Below are 16060 nucleotides of genomic sequence, written 5' to 3'. Positions count from 1 at the left end.
AATTCCAACCTTTCATTATTCCCTTTTTCCATTATGGAGATTAAATTTTTTCCACTTTCTACTTTTCCCACTTCCGATTATGCAGATTTTCTGGAATTCCCACTTTCCATTATGCAAATTTCCGTTTTTCCCACATTTTATTTTTCCCACTTCCCATTATACAGATTTCCGTAATTCCCACTTCTCCACAATTCCCGCCATTACATTTCTCTGGATGAAGCTGAACACTTGGACACGCCCCTCATGTCATGTGATTGACAGGCTGGGAATAAAAGTTTTATCATTGTTCTTTATGGAATGATGCCATTGTTGAGGTGTTTCTCATGAATCGTGATTTCTGTATGGAGTATGGGGCAAATGACAGCGCAAATAGTGTGAGGTGATCGTTTTGTCCTGTGATCTGAAGACATGTTCGCCCCAAAGCTGTCCATAGTTCTCTGTGTCGTCTCACTCTTTCTCCGACACGATGCTTCATTCACATGTCCACGTCTCATCCTGGCATACGCTACAGCGTACTGTCCGTCCTGCGCGTCCCTCCTATGACCAGCGAGACGACAGTGCTAACGCTAATCTCGCTAATCCTCTCCTGAATCAGGGGTGAGGTCTCCTTCTATCAGCTCAATCACTCCGACAATCAGAAGCGCCACTCCGTCCAATTAAGAGGCTGCTCCGAAAATCAATACCCCGCTCTCTGATGAGGATCCGCGGCAGTTATCTGCTACGATAAAACCTCTGTTCTCTCTCACAAGCCCTCCTGCCTTCCTGTCTGTCTCAGTCGAGGATACACCGGTGGACAGCAGGGTGCCAAAGAGGCTCGGGGTTGGACGTCCTGGTCGTAACAGTCATTTTCCACAAAGCCATAATCGATTTTTACGGTCTGTAAGAGTGTACAAACTTTGCTGGTCGTTTAAACTTTTTCTATCACTACAGCCCGTTAACCTGCCAACTTTTTTACAGTCATGCTAATCCATATATCAATTGATGGACAATTGGACAATTATAAAAAACAACAACATAGAAAAAAAAATGTAAATTAACCTTAGTTGAAAGTTGAACCGCTCTCATAATTACACAGCATTAAACACACACAGATACACACATATATACACACACACACACACACACACACACACACACACACACACGTTGTTAGTAACTGGCCTTAATCGAGCCCTGAAATTAATTTATTATCAAACCATGCATCGATAACTTTTACGTCCCCACAGCTGAAAACTTTAAATCCGTTTTAAATCTGTGGTGCAATCCGAAAGATATTCGCTCCGATAACAGGAAGCTGATTGGCTGTTGCATGTTGCTCTGATTTGTTGTCGTGATACAGCGATTTCTATTTGGATTTGTGAAAGAAAGCGATACATCACCACGGACACTAACAAACAAAAACAAAAAAGTGCTGCAGCAGCGTTTCAATGAGCGTCAGAGGAGAAGTGACAGCGACATTTATTACAATAAGACATTCTTTTATTATTTAAGAGCTAGAACAGCGAATTCAAGACTTTCTGATGACTAAAACTAAGCAGAACACTAACAATAAGCAGAACACTAAGCAGAACACTAAGCAGAACACTAACACTAAGCAGAACACTAAGCAGAACACTAACACTAAGCAGAACACTAAGCAGAACACTAAGCAGACCACTAACACTAAGCAGAACACTAACACTAAGCAGAACACTAACACTAAGCAGAACACTAACACTAAGCAGAACACTAACACTAAGCAGAACACCAAGCAGAACACTAACACTAAGCAGAACACTAACAATAAGCAGAACACTAAGCAGAACACTAACACTAAGCAGAACACTAACACTAAGCAGAACACTAAGCAGAACACTAACACTAAGCAGAACACTAACACTAAGCAGAACACTAACACTAAGCAGAACACTAACAATAAGCAGAACACTAAGCAGAACACTAACACTAAGCAGAACACTAACACTAAGCAGAACACTAAGCAGAACACTAACACTAAGCAGAACACTAAGCAGAACACTAACAATAAGCAGAACACTAAGCAGAACACTAACACCAAGCAGAACACTTACACTAAGCAGAACACTAAGCAGAACACTAACACTAAGCAGAACACTAACACTAAGCAGAACACTAACACTAAGCAGAACACTAACACCAAGCAGAACACTTACACTAAGCAGAACACTAACACTAAGCAGAACACTAAGCAGAACACTAACACTAAGCAGAACACTAACACTAAGCAGAACACTAACACTAAGCAGAACACCAAGCAGAACACTAACACTAAGCAGAACACTAACACTAAGCAGAACACTAAGCAGAACACTAACACTAAGCAGAACACTAACACTAAGCAGAACACTAAGCAGAACACTAACACTAAGCAGAACACTAACACTAAGCAGAACACTAACACTAAGCAGGACACTAACACCAAGCAGAACACTAAGCAGACCACTAACACTAAGCAGACCACTAAGCAGAACACTAACACTAAGCAGAACACTAACACTAAGCAGAACACTAACACCAAGCAGAACACTAACACTAAGCAGAACACTAACACTAAGCAGAACACTAACACTAAGCAGAACACTAACACTAAGCAGAACACTAACACTAAGTGTGCCTGGAACACTAAACCCCAGTTAGACATTATTAATAAAGTGTGTATAAAGCGATTACTGGCTTGTTGTTGTGCGTACCTTCTACATCAGGGCTGAGGTAATGTCGCACCTCTCTCAGGATAAAGTTAATGTCCTCCTCCATGGGGATGGGGTGCGCTGTGACGTCCGTGGGCGTGTCTGTCGTCCCGGCGATAGTCATTTTCTCCCAGGGCAGGAAGAAGATGACACGCCCATCACTGGTGGCAGGATCCAAAAGCCCCATGTTGTCCGGGCTGCGAGATATAAATACAGAAGACGAGGCAGAGTGTGAATGAAGAAGAGCGGAGTGTGTGAATGAAGAGTGTGAATGAAGAGTGTGTGAATGAGGAGTGTGAATGAGGAGTGTGAATGATGATTGTGTGAATGAGGAGTGTAAATGATGAGTGTGTGAATAAGGAGTGTGAACGTGTGTGAATGGTGGATGTGACCTGTAGTATCCTGGGATGACGATGTGGACGCCGGCGCTCGGCTGGCAGATGTTGGGCGTCTTCTGGTTGTCCATTTTGCGCAGCGAGTCGGTGAAGGGGCCCGTGGCGTTAATCACACACTTGGCTCGGATGTTAAACTCCCGACCTTCAATCAGAGAGAACGAGATGATGAGAGAGAACTTCATAGAGGAACCACCAGCAACATCAAATCACCCGCTAAAGTGTAGACCGAGTCTCAGCATGGGCATCAGAGACACATCAGAGACACGTCAGAGACACGTCAGAGACACATCAGAGACATGTCAGAGCAGCTAGAACTAACATTCACTAATAATAATTATTATTATTATTATTATTATTATTATTATTAATATAATAAGGAACAATCTTATAGGCGATAAACGTACACATTCTTTCATACAATCTTATAACTGCTTTAAGACAATGTCCATTGTGAATTGAATTATTAAGAATAGGAATAAGACGAAGGAGATAATGATTTTATGAATATTCATTTTTTTTTAGCATATTTCATAGATTTAAATAAATACATAAATAAATAAAAGCAGTGACAAAATGTAAAAAACTATGTATGAAATATAAAAAAAGTTATGGTTAAAAAATGTTTCAATTCCAATAACAAAGTAATAAATGACACCTGGTAAATATTTGCCACCTGCTAAACACCGCTAATGTTTTGAATAAATTCAATTCAATTCATTTTTAATTGTATAGTGCTTTCAACAGAATACTGAAAAATGAAATAAAACCTCGTTATTGCAGTACGCCTCTAAAAGAACTGCATCTGACTGCATCCAGCTTGTCCAGCATTTAATATTGTTTTTCTGGACCAGAAGTTCAGAAGCTCCACCCACTTTAAATCCTTAGCCCTGATTTCGTTACTTTTTAACAAATAATGCAATAATGCATATAAAGTTAGAAAAAAAAAAAAAGATTCTCCTAAAAAAAAAAATCCTTATTTTCTTTATCATTTCCCTTCCAGGGCAGAAGGGGGCGCTAAAGAAATTACAAACTGCCGCTTTAATTTCACCATTTTAATTTGTTCTTCATTTACATTCAGTTTGCCTTTTTTCCTCTTTATTAACTTGCTATATATGAAATAAAGAATGATTGCGTGTGCGTGCATGTGTGTGTGTGTGTGTGTGTGTGTGTGTGTGTGTGTGTGTGTGAGTGTGTGATGGCACCTGTGATGACGTCACGGCAGCGTGCTCCACAAACTTTCTCCTTCCCCGTGTCTGGGTCCGTGGTCTTCAGGAGCTGCATCACCTCAGTGTAGTTAGCGATAGTGGCGCCGTAGCGAGCCGCCGTCAGAGCGATGGCTAAGTTCATGCGGGAATCGTTGTGCTGACCTGCAACATCACAGCATGTTAGGAACATCAGTCCACTTTAATACTAGCAGATACAACACCAGCTCCATAACAAAAAAAATCCTGGAGCCTTCTTAGGAGAACTTCCTTATGAAGCTGAGGAAGACCCAGGCTCACTTCCCATCCGCAGGACGTTCTACAGAAGAACTATGGAGAGCATCTTGAGCATCCTGCATCACTGCCTGCAAGACTCGACTGTGAAGAAGATCATAGGTCTTCTGTCTATCATGGACACTTACACCACCAGCTATTTGCACTGTGACTGACCACAGACCCCTCACACACAACCCTCTTACACACCCCTCACAAAAACCCCTCACACACACCCCTCATACACACCTCACACACCCCTCACACACCCCTCACACACACTCAGAAATTAATTAAAGAAATGGTATAAAGTCTGAACAAATGAGTGCGTGAGAGGAGAACGTAAGAAAAAAGAAGAATAAAAGAAAGATAGACAGCTATGAAAAAGAGAAAGAATGGAGAAGAGGAGGAAGAAAAAGAAGGTATGAAGGAAAGAGAGAAAGACTGAATGAGTGAGAGAGAGAGTACGAGGAAAAAAGAAGACAAGTATGACGAAGAGATATTACAGTTAAAAAAGGGGGGTAAAGGAAGAAGATAAAGACAGAGCCAGCATGAAGAAAAGGAAGAACGATTGAACAAGTGTGAGAGAGCGAGAGAGAGAGAGAGAGAGAGAGAGAGAGAGAGAGAGAGAGAGAGAGAGAGAGAGAGAAATAGAAGGAGGCAAATATTGTCAGGAAGAAGACAGAATGGAATGAAAGAAAAGGTATAAAGACTGAATGAGTGAGAAGAAAAGAGAGAGGCGAGAGAGTATCGAAGAATAAAGAAGAATAGAAGAATGATGGAGAGATATGAAAAAAGTTAAAAAAAAACAGGGAGGAAGAATGTTGTCCATATGTGTTTTATACAGGATTCTAGCTGCTAAACAGTTCTGGGTTTTCTTTGTTGTATTTTTCGTTTACCTCAGGGTTTAAATCCCATAAAGAATTCACTGTACTTGTTGCAGTGGTATAGTGAATGTAGTAAAAGCCAGCAGGAGCTGAGGGTCTCGATGGTACCAGAGGGCTGCGGTACTCACAGATCCATGTCTAATGCTAACACATGCTCACGGCAACTCCAGCAGACAATAAAAGTAATGGCGTATGTGAGGAGCCCCTTTAAAGGGCAAATTTTCGAATGAACTACAAGCAGCGATGAGAGTGGCGCGCTCCGTTACACATCCCATGAACCTTTGCTGCTGGTGACTGCACGAGCCGGCGAGTGAGGATGAAGACGTCGTTAAAACTCCGGCGAGCGACTGAGCGGTCAGTGTGGATATGAGCCGGATCACCACAGCCTCAAAACATCTCACACACTTCAGCACCAAAAACACTATTACATTCATGTGAAAAAAATCTGTCACAGACAAAAAAGAACGAAACGGAACCGATTAGTAAAGGTCTCTATTGATTGCATTATGTCTTAGAGAGAGAGAGAGAGAGAGAGAGAGAGAGAGAGAGAGAGAGAGAGAGAGAGAGAGAGAGAAGAAGAAGAAGCAGAATGGAAGAATGATGGAGATGTGACGTGAAAATAAAGAAGGGAAAGAAGAAGAAGAAGAAGGTATGGAAAGGGAGGAAGACTGAAGATGAGAGAGAGGCCAGAAAGTGAAAACAAAGAAGAAGTTAAGAAAAATAGCATGATATAAAAAGAAGAAAAGAAAAGGAAAAGGAAAATAGAAAAGAAAAGAGGGAACAATTGAAGAGAAAGCGAGAGAAGAATTGAAGAACGACACAGAAATAAAAAATAGAGGAGAAGAAGAAAAGGAAGAAGAGGACGAAGACAGAGAAGAGTATGGAAAAGTAGGTGGAAAGATTGATAGAACGAATGAGAGAGAGCGAAAGGGAGTGAGAGTGAGAGATAAAACAAAGATGAATAGAAAAATGACTGAGAGACATTATGGAAAAAAGCGAAAAGAAGGGGAAGAAGAAGAAGATGAAGACGGCAGGTATGGAGGAAAGGAAGAACGATTGAACGAGTGTGTGTGTGTGAGAGAGAGAAAGAGAGAGAGAGAGAGAGAGAGAGAAGGGGTGGGGAAATAGAGGGAGGCAAATAGCGTCAGGCAGAGCCGCGATCTCCAGCCGAGAAGGTCAGATTCGGAAATGTCACGGCCGTGATTGTTCCAGATTGAATAATTGGAAAGAAAAGCCAGCTGACAACTTGGAGGAAGAAGAAGGAGGGATGGGGAAGAGTGTGTGTGTGTGTGTGTGTGTGTGTGTGTGTGTGTGTGTGTGTGTGGGATAAAACGAATAAAATGCATCTCTAAACTGTCATTATAGTGGCCCTATTTCGGTACGCTACTTTCTCTTTCTCTTCTCACACACACACACACACAGACACACACACACACACACACACACACACATATTTGCGGGCATCTCCTTGGCCTACTCTCACTCCCTGAAGTGATGTGACAGATCCGGCCTGACAAGATGCCCTCGCAGGCATGAGGAGGGTGCCATAACTTTCGATATTTTCACTTGGATAGTAAGTCACATGAACTGCACAATGATGGCAAGTGTGTATGATTTGACCAACGACGGCCGACGTGCAACGATTCTTTAGACGTGATTCCTAAAGTACGCTCCTACGTCGCCCTTTGAGCGAGGCTCGACTCTGGTGGATCTGGCAACCGAAGAGAGCCTGCGAAAATGCTTATACCACATATAAATATCAAATTAAAATGATTTGATGAAAACTCTGGGGTACCGTCGTAGTAGACGATGGCGCCGACCAGCTTGTCCTTCTTCAGCATGGGGAAAAACTCCAGGGCTTTGCTCTTGCTCAGGATGTAGCTGCTCTTCAGGCATTGTGTTCCAGCCACCAGGTCGTACATCTTTATCCCGGCCCAATAATACGGCAGCTGCCACCACCTGCTCACACACACACAAAACACAGGTTTTAGGCAAAAATGGCCGCCCTCATTTGCGCCCGAATGAATATCTAGCATTAAATAAAGCGATAGTTATATACAGTTATATACAGTACACAAGCCCCGTCTTAATGCTAGAGGAGGCGACATCACAGCTACAGTGTTTATAATAATAATCTACAACAAACGAAACACAAATGTGAGACGTTGGAAGTTCTTTACACCAAAATTAAATATTTTGCATCCAAAAGCAAGTCTAGTCAGTCAATTCCATTTATTATTTAAAGACTCTTAACACAAAGCATTCATTCTTAGTGACTTTTAATATTGATTTTAATAATCAGGAAGAGCAGCAGTCGTGTCCATTCTAGATTCAGTAGGAATGAATCAGAATGTTATAGGACCCACTCATGGTGGTGGACACGCTCTTGATTTAATATTAACATTCGGATCCAATATGAAAAAATACAGTCATATTTCCACAGTCTGAAGCTATTTCAGATCATTACCTCATCTCTTTTAAAATCTGCCTCAGTAATTGCATTAGTGCCTCGCCATGTTACCGTGTTACGCGCATTCACTTCAACTACAGCAGCGACTTTTATCAATAATCTTCCGGAAATGTCGACATGGGCCACTGAATGCCTGGAATCAACGTTCCGTTACACTCTAGATGATGGAGCTTCCATTAAATCAAAAATGATCAGGGAGAAAAAATTAGCACCGTGGTACAGTATACAGTGTCCCTCGGAACTCGCTGGGGTTATGTTCTAAGACCACCGTGGGTCCGAACATTCCCAAATTTTGGACGCACCCCCACAGCCCCTATGGTACCTTTGTGAATTCATCTAAACAATGTCACTTTAATACAGTAATGTGTTTTAAAGAATTTGATGTAATTTGTTAGTGAAAACACAGTTTCAAATGTTATTCCTAACGATCCTGAACATTCGGTCCTGCTGCGGATTGCCCCAAATTTTAAGATAATCCGCAACTTGCTGTTAGTCAGGTTCCAAATGAGAACCCGCAAATTTTCCGAGCAGTGAGTTCCGAACCGCAAATTATCGGGGGTTGACTGTAATGGTCATATGCACACTTTAAAACAGACCACTCGGAAATTAGAACGCAAACGGCGTCAAACCAAATTGAGTTCTAGAAAATCTCTTGTAGCACAGCAGTTCTGCTCACATCTACTGAGAAATAACATTTTCCAAATGTATCAGTCGGGATTTAGGTCTCATCATAGCACAGAGACGGCACTGGTTAAAGTAGTAAATGACCTGTTATTGGCCTCTGATCAGGGTTTTGTCTCCTTATCTTGCTAAAGCTTTTGACACCATTAATCATAATCTCCTCATTGCTGGACTGGGGAATGTTGTTGGAATAAAGGTAACTGCTCTCTCCTGGTTCAGGTCTTATCTGACTGATCGCTTTTATTTTGTTGATATAAATGGTGAGTTCTCCACACTTTCTGAGGTAAAGTTTGGTGTTCCGCAAGGATCTGTCTTAGGCCCACTGCTTTTCTCTTTATATCTGTTGCCTCTGGATGAAATTATACATAAACATGGTATTTGCTTCCACTGCTATGCTGATGATACACAGCTGTATATTTCAGCAAAGCCAGATGAGAGAGATCAGCTTAACAATGTTGGGGAGTGTGTAAAGGACATTAGACAGTGGATGCTTGATAACTTTCTTCTGCTCAACTCGGATAAGACGGAAGTACTTTAACTAGAACCACATGCAGCTAGAAGTAAACTTTCTGATTACGTAGCATCTCTGGATGGTGTTTCTGTCTCCGTGTGTGATTATTGACCCGAGTCTTTCCTTCGAGGCTCATGTGAATAATATCACCAGGATCTCCTTCTTTCACTTAGAAATATTGCTAAAATTAAAATATGATGTTGTTACAGAATGCAAAAAAACTAGTTGATGCTTTTGTAACATCTAGATTAGACTACTGTAACGCTTTACTGTCTGGGTGTTGGAGTAAGTGCATAAATAAGCTTCAGTTAGTCCAGAATGCAGCAACAAGGGTCCCCACTAGATCTAGAAAATATGATCACATCACCCCTGTTTTAATCATCTACACTGCTCCCCATTACATCTCACACTGATTATAAAATACTACTACTGACGTATAAAGCACTTAACGCTCTCACGCCGCAGTATCTGAGTGAACTTCTGTACCAGTATGATCCTCCACGCCTACTTAGATCAAAAGGTGCAGGCTATTTGTTGGTACCTCAAATAATGAAGATTCCAGCAGGGGGCAGATGTTTCTCTTATAATCCCCACAGTTATGGAACAGCCTTCCAATTAATGTTTGCGACTCAGAAAAAGTCTCAGTGTTCAAGTCGGTGCTTTGTGACTAGATCCTGTCATTTTATTTGTTTATTTAATTCCCTTTTTGAAAGATTTTTTAACACTTTCTTTTTTGGATCTTTGTTTCATTCTGGTATGTTGAAGCGGCTGTTTTGTTGATCTAAATGCTTTAAATGCAGTGTTGAGGTGTACAATTTCATTTATATTTTAGAAAATAAAACCCCACAAATCAAGTTTTTGGCTTTTCACTAACATGTGTACTTGGTGCCGAGGACCAGGCTGAGGACTATCTTTCAGCCTACGTTCAACACGAGTCAAGCACTCAAGTACTGTTCAAATCAGATCCTCGTAAACTTTAACTCAAATCATATTGGAATTGGTGACATTTAATTTGTAATGGAGGAAGTTTTGCAGTAGGGAACCTACACTTTTACTTAAAATTATGATTTTCAGCTATTTTTTAAACCTCTGCCTGTATAGAAAAATTTTTAAGTCAAACTGGGACTTTTAATGTGTTCAGGTATATAAATGGATGCTAGCATGGCGGTAGTAAGCGGCTAGCATCCATTTAAATGCCTGTAAACATTAAAAAACATCAAGAACTTGTCCATATACGGTACAATAAGTCGATAACGGTATCACCACAGTTTGGTGGATATCCAGGAAAAACTATAAAAGTGCTCCATATTGCGTCCTTTGTTCCGGCCCCGTGAGACTTTGGCGAGACGCTCGCTACACATTTTGCGACGTCTGACAGAAATGTGATGTGATCACGAGGTCGTGGTGTTCTGTAAGCCCTCGACATCACTCACAGTCGTTTAAATATCAGAGCCAAGCCTAAATGCCAGGAGTAATTAGAGACGGCGATGGCGGCGGCTTCGGGTTCGTGTCTGAGGGACTCGGGGAAAGGAGACCGGAGACTTCCTCGACAACTCAGCGCACTTATCACATTATAGAACAAGTCTAATCGCATTTATTCCATCATTAGTAATCTGAAACGAATGAATACCATGACTCTATGCATTCCTCAAACATTTTATTAAAGCGATGCTTACAAGGCTTCATAACAGCTTCATAAGCCTTTCCTATCTACCTACATTAACATTTAGAAAGGATTTCAGTCAGCGCTTTCAGAAAGCCTGATTTCGTTTATCTGTGTGTCAAAAAAGCTAAAAAGCCAAGTCGCATTACATAGACCTAGTTTTGTTGACATAGAACTGTTATAACACCTGCATTGAAAACTAATAGCTATATGATTCTGTCTCAGTAAACATTTGGCAAATCATTAAGCACGGTGTCATGCATAATTAGCTATTATATATTTTGGAAATTATTAGGATTAATAACTAAGTAAAAGTGAATGAACTTAACATACATAGCACAGTCATAAGCATTTATAACAATAAGGTCAACATCCTCGCCACACACTACAAAATTTTTACCCAGCTGACAGATATATCTGAAATCGACTTGGTATCCGAACTGAAGAAAGAAATTTCTAGACAGCTGATGCCAACTGGAATAAGCAGTTATAATCGGTTATGTAGATGTGTGTCACATGTCATGACTGCTTATGTGGTGCTTATTTGTATTACTATCAAAAACCCGTGTTAAAATGAAGGTACCTGTGTGAACATTTTGAACAATTCTCATGCAGTTATGAAGGCCTAGTATTATGTATGTCAGTCTATGAAGTGTCATAACACTATTCAAGCGCTTATGTAGGCTTATGCTCACACATGAATTGTTGCGTGAGGTAATTATAAGACAGCGTGTGAACTGTATGTATACACATATATGAAACAAAGCAATTCATGATGTAACAAGTCTTACTTGTAAACCGGGAGCATGATGGGTAGTGGAGCGGACAGATGAGGAGCAATGTCAAGAAGGTTAGCGCGCTCATGTAGCGCCTCTTTCACCATCATGTACTGCAGTAACATAAATAAGTACACGGAGATGTGTGTTAGTAAAGTCAGGTACTGGCCATGTTCAGCAGTGTTGAGGGTCTGTCTGTCTATCTATCTATCTATTTGATCTTTTTTTCTTTCTTTCTATTTTGGCTTGTTGTATTTAATTGTTCTTTTTGAAATGGTCATTTAAATTGAATACAGAGTTTAGATCAATTTTACACATTAATTTTTTTACTTTTTGATTTTTTTTACACTTCTTTCTTTCTTTCTTTCTTTGGATGCATGAACTGTAAAAGTCCTCAATTATTCCTCGTGCCATTCGATCTTCCTGATACGCAGGTAAGTGGAGTTTCACAAAATATAAAAAACCCTGAAGACCTTCACCTGTTCATAATCTAGCTTCATGATGGCCTTCTGCAGATAGCGCACTCCTCCGTGGATCAGCTTGGTGCTCCTGCTGCTGGTGCCTGATGAGAAATCGCTCCTCTCCACCAGGGCCGTCTTCAGATCTACACGAGGAGGATGATGATGATGAGGAGGAACAGGGGGAAGACGAGGAGGAAGAGGAAACAGATTAAGTGGCACACTGGCATTTCGATCTTCCCCTGGCTCCAAATATTTAGACTGCGCTCGGTGTCATTTTCATACGGATTTCCCTGCTGTCTGTAATATGCATGAGGACGGAAAGATCAGAGCGCATTGCATATTGCATCCGGACGCCGTCGCCTCTATATTGCTTTCTGAAGAGTCCACGGTGACAACAGAGGGACATTTTTATTCATTATCAACCCAAAAAACAGGGAATGAAGATGAAGTGTGAGGTTTAAACGTTTAAAGCGTTATTTAAATATCAGGGCGAAAAAAACGTTCGGGAAAAATCCCACAGGTTAAAGTTAAATTTCGACGTTTAAAAAACAAAAGTTGAATGTTGAGAGCACTAATTATTTATACACTTTTAATACTATTTATACTCATTTATTTATTTATATTTTGTTTAAAATATGGACTTTTTTGTCCATTTAAATCTAAAGCATTCTTTTACAGTGATGGTGAAATGTAAGATTTTTATTAAGCAAAACTATTGAATTTATTCGTACATTATAGAATATATATAAAAAATGTTCTTGCAATTTTGTTTCGTAAATTTTCCCCCAAAAAAGAGAAAAAACCCAAAACACACTAAGTCTACTAACTTCTATTATTTGCAATACTGCTATTTATTTTTTTTTATCGCTTAATTAATGATTTTAATTCTCACTTCATTATTGCTATTAATTTATTTGAGACGTTTTAACATTAAATGCAAATAAATCCACAAGCTCGATACACTTAAGATAATAAATAAAAAAGTAAATAATTATTTGATTTTGTTATTAATTTGCAGTGTCTAGCTTAAATAATAGGCTAAACCAACAATTATATTAACAATATATATAAACAAACAAACAAACAAACATAAAATGTTCTCAGCCAATTGAATAATACACAGGCCATATTCACACGTCACTAAACATCAATTTATCAGTGGAAGTGATCAGTGGACTAATGGGAAGGTCATGGGTTCTAATCCCAAACCCCTAAACAAGGCCTGTAACCCCTCACCTGCTCAGGTATATAAATGAGAGGACTGTAAGTTGCCCTGTTGATGAGCGTCTGGCAGAAATATACATATAGCTGAGTTACATTAGTAGTTAAAACCCCAAAGCTTTACTCAGTTCCTACTAATCGAAAAGACGTTAAAGTTGCCCTCACTGCGTGTGACTGCGTCTAATGCGCATCCTGAGCCCGTAGCTCCGCCCCCCACCACCAGCACGTCGAACTCCGGCGTGGTCTGCAGCGCTGCCAGCTGTTCCTCACGTGACGGCAGTCTGTCCTCAAACGCCACCGGCATCTGTCCCTCGGCCTCCACGTAGGCCAGCCGAGCCTGAGCGTTGTCCAAAACACACACACACACACACACACACACACACACACACACACACACAGGTCTCAGCAAATACACATCTCAACACACACAACAGTTCAGCACACACACACACACACACACACACACACACACACACACACACACACAAAATCTCAACACACGCACACACACACACACACACAGACCCCGACGTGGGCAATTAGGATCAATTAAAAGGTCACCAGTCACATAAAACATTAATGATCTGATCATTTCCCTCTAAATAATACAGTAAAACAATTAAGAAGGAATTTTTAGCCAGTCAGAGTCATTAGCATGTTACGCTATCTACTCATTGTAAAATTAATGATTTGATTGCTATTAAAAATCAACACAAACTTCAGAGGAAAACAAAAAGTCTTCTAAAAAAACAGTTCAGGACAAAATCTGCAACTCAAAATGTCCATAAAATTGTTAATTAATCTTAATTTTTACTCAATTCCTTCCAGGCTAATGATAAATTAGCCTATTAGCCGCTAGCATGCTAAACCACTATTTTGTACTACTAGTTTGTTTGGCTGCTGTTAGCGTAATATTAGCCATTTTGCTAATCTCAGCTACAGATGTAGCCTCTTTATAGAAAACAGTTAGCATAATGTTAACTACGCTAACTCGCTAGCTTGAGCGCGGCTAATAGCATGCTAGCAATGGCATGACTAATCGTTTTCCAATATAATAATCAGATTAATATAGGATGATTGCTGGCAAGCCTAGCTAAATTGGCTAAAATCGCTACCTAGCATGCTAGCTGCTTTGGCTAGTGATTCAATCAGTACAATTATTAGCATAATTTTAGCTACCTTGCTAATAAAACACTGCTAGTTGCTCAATATGTTAGATACATATATAAATATTTTAGTTAATAGATAAATATTTTTTGTAAATAGACTTTTCAGTGTAAATCATTTATTTGTTTATTTCGATATTTTATTTATACATATTTTTGCGTTTTAGGGGGAATTAGCATTGGACAATGTTTTCCATCTCCTGAGTGCGAACTGAATGAAAAGAAACATTAAACACTAAAATTTCCAAAATTGTAATCCTCTGACTGAATTCCCACATACACACACACACACACACACACACACACACACACACACGCTCAAGACTTGAGTAAGTTCTCAAAGTCGATATTTCTGCGTGTGTTTGTCTCACGGTGTCAATAAGGAAACCAAAAAAATATCTAAAAATGAAGCCATGACACGATGCGGGAAAGCGAGATATCGAGCGATATTTAGTCACAATGGAAGGTTTTTATTCATTTTGTCGTTTGCATTCGGTCGAAATGATTACATCCATCTTTCCCCCTGAAAGCCTGCGGGCTGCATTTGACTTGCAAATGACCAAATGAAGGCAGACATTTGCAATTTAGACCGTAACAGCATGTAAAAACAAGATCCAATAATTAGTGTCTGTTTCCAAGGACGGACATTTTATTTAAAACATCCACAGACAATTAAACGAGAGGCCGTCCTGCAATCACGCCTGCGAGCGCACACACACAGGCAACGAGGAATTTCATGCAAATACGCAATCGGCCACCGCCGAGCGACACTTAGCCAGATAGCCAGCTAGCGTGACAGTGCCCTTGCCATAGAGGAGACAAACACACACTCTTTTTTTTTCTCTCTGTCTTACACACACACATATACACTCACACACACACACACACACACACGCACCAAATTAACATCACAATCTTCAGGATTAGCGTCTGACACATGCATGATTGCAGATTAATTTTTCAAAATCAATTTTTTTCCCCTCCTTCTTTCCTTTTCTCTTCTCTACAGCTTACCCGTTGAGTCTTCGTCGTTCAGGAAATGCAGGAGGCAGATGAAAGAATAAACAGATGGAGACATCAAGAGACAGACAAAAGTTGTGTTAATGGGAAGTCGTAGACGTGAACGCAGCGTGACGTTTCTCACCCGTGTGTCAAACTCAGGGAGTAAAACAAACATTTAGACATAACTGTGAGAATGATGATGATGATGATGATGATGATGATGATGATGATGATGCATTTCAGCACAAATTTAAGATTATACATAAACGAAGGTAGTTAAAAAAAAATGTAAATAATGAAAAAACTTAGAGGGTATATTTAGTACAAATAAATTCTTAAAGTCAATTAAAATATTTTATTCATTAAGTTTCATAAAATTATCATGATAAACAAATACATCTAGCCAAAATAGAAAGAAAGAAAAAAAAGATCAAATAGATAGATAGATGATAGATAGATAGATAGATAGATAGATAGATAGATAGATAGATAGATGATAGATAGATAGATAGATAGATAGATAGATAGATAGATAGATAGATAGATAGATAGATAGATAGATGATAGATAGATAGATAGATAGATAGATGGATTATTGAAAAGAAGGAAGGAAAAAAAAAGCTTTTTATTTTAAATAAATGAATAAA

The 16060-nt window shown here is 39.8% G+C and overlaps 1 protein-coding gene across 4 annotated transcripts in view; it reads right to left on the bottom strand.

Annotated features, from left to right (window-relative positions):
• Positions 1-16060, bottom strand: part of gpd2 (glycerol-3-phosphate dehydrogenase 2 (mitochondrial)) — a 52083-nt gene that overhangs the window by 28406 nt on the left and 7617 nt on the right. For 3 of the 4 annotated variants that reach the window (XM_046845440.1, XM_046845457.1, XM_046845449.1), the window contains exons 3-10: positions 15426-15434; positions 13411-13582; positions 12043-12167; positions 11579-11676; positions 7258-7421; positions 4303-4467; positions 3098-3242; positions 2709-2902 (exon numbers count right to left, since the gene is read on the bottom strand). In XM_046845440.1, coding sequence (XP_046701396.1) covers positions 2709-2902; positions 3098-3242; positions 4303-4467; positions 7258-7421; positions 11579-11676; positions 12043-12167; positions 13411-13582; positions 15426-15434 — 1072 coding nt within the window. The remainder of the gene's footprint in view (positions 1-2708; positions 2903-3097; positions 3243-4302; positions 4468-7257; positions 7422-11578; positions 11677-12042; positions 12168-13410; positions 13583-15425; positions 15435-16060) is intronic. The other variant, XM_046845465.1, reaches the window with a different exon arrangement.

This window comes from Silurus meridionalis, chromosome 1 (assembly GCF_014805685.1).
Source record: "Silurus meridionalis isolate SWU-2019-XX chromosome 1, ASM1480568v1, whole genome shotgun sequence".
Taxonomy (NCBI): Eukaryota; Metazoa; Chordata; class Actinopteri; order Siluriformes; family Siluridae; genus Silurus; species Silurus meridionalis.
Note: the sequence above shows the minus strand (reverse complement) of the source record. Positions and strands in the feature narration are given on the sequence as shown.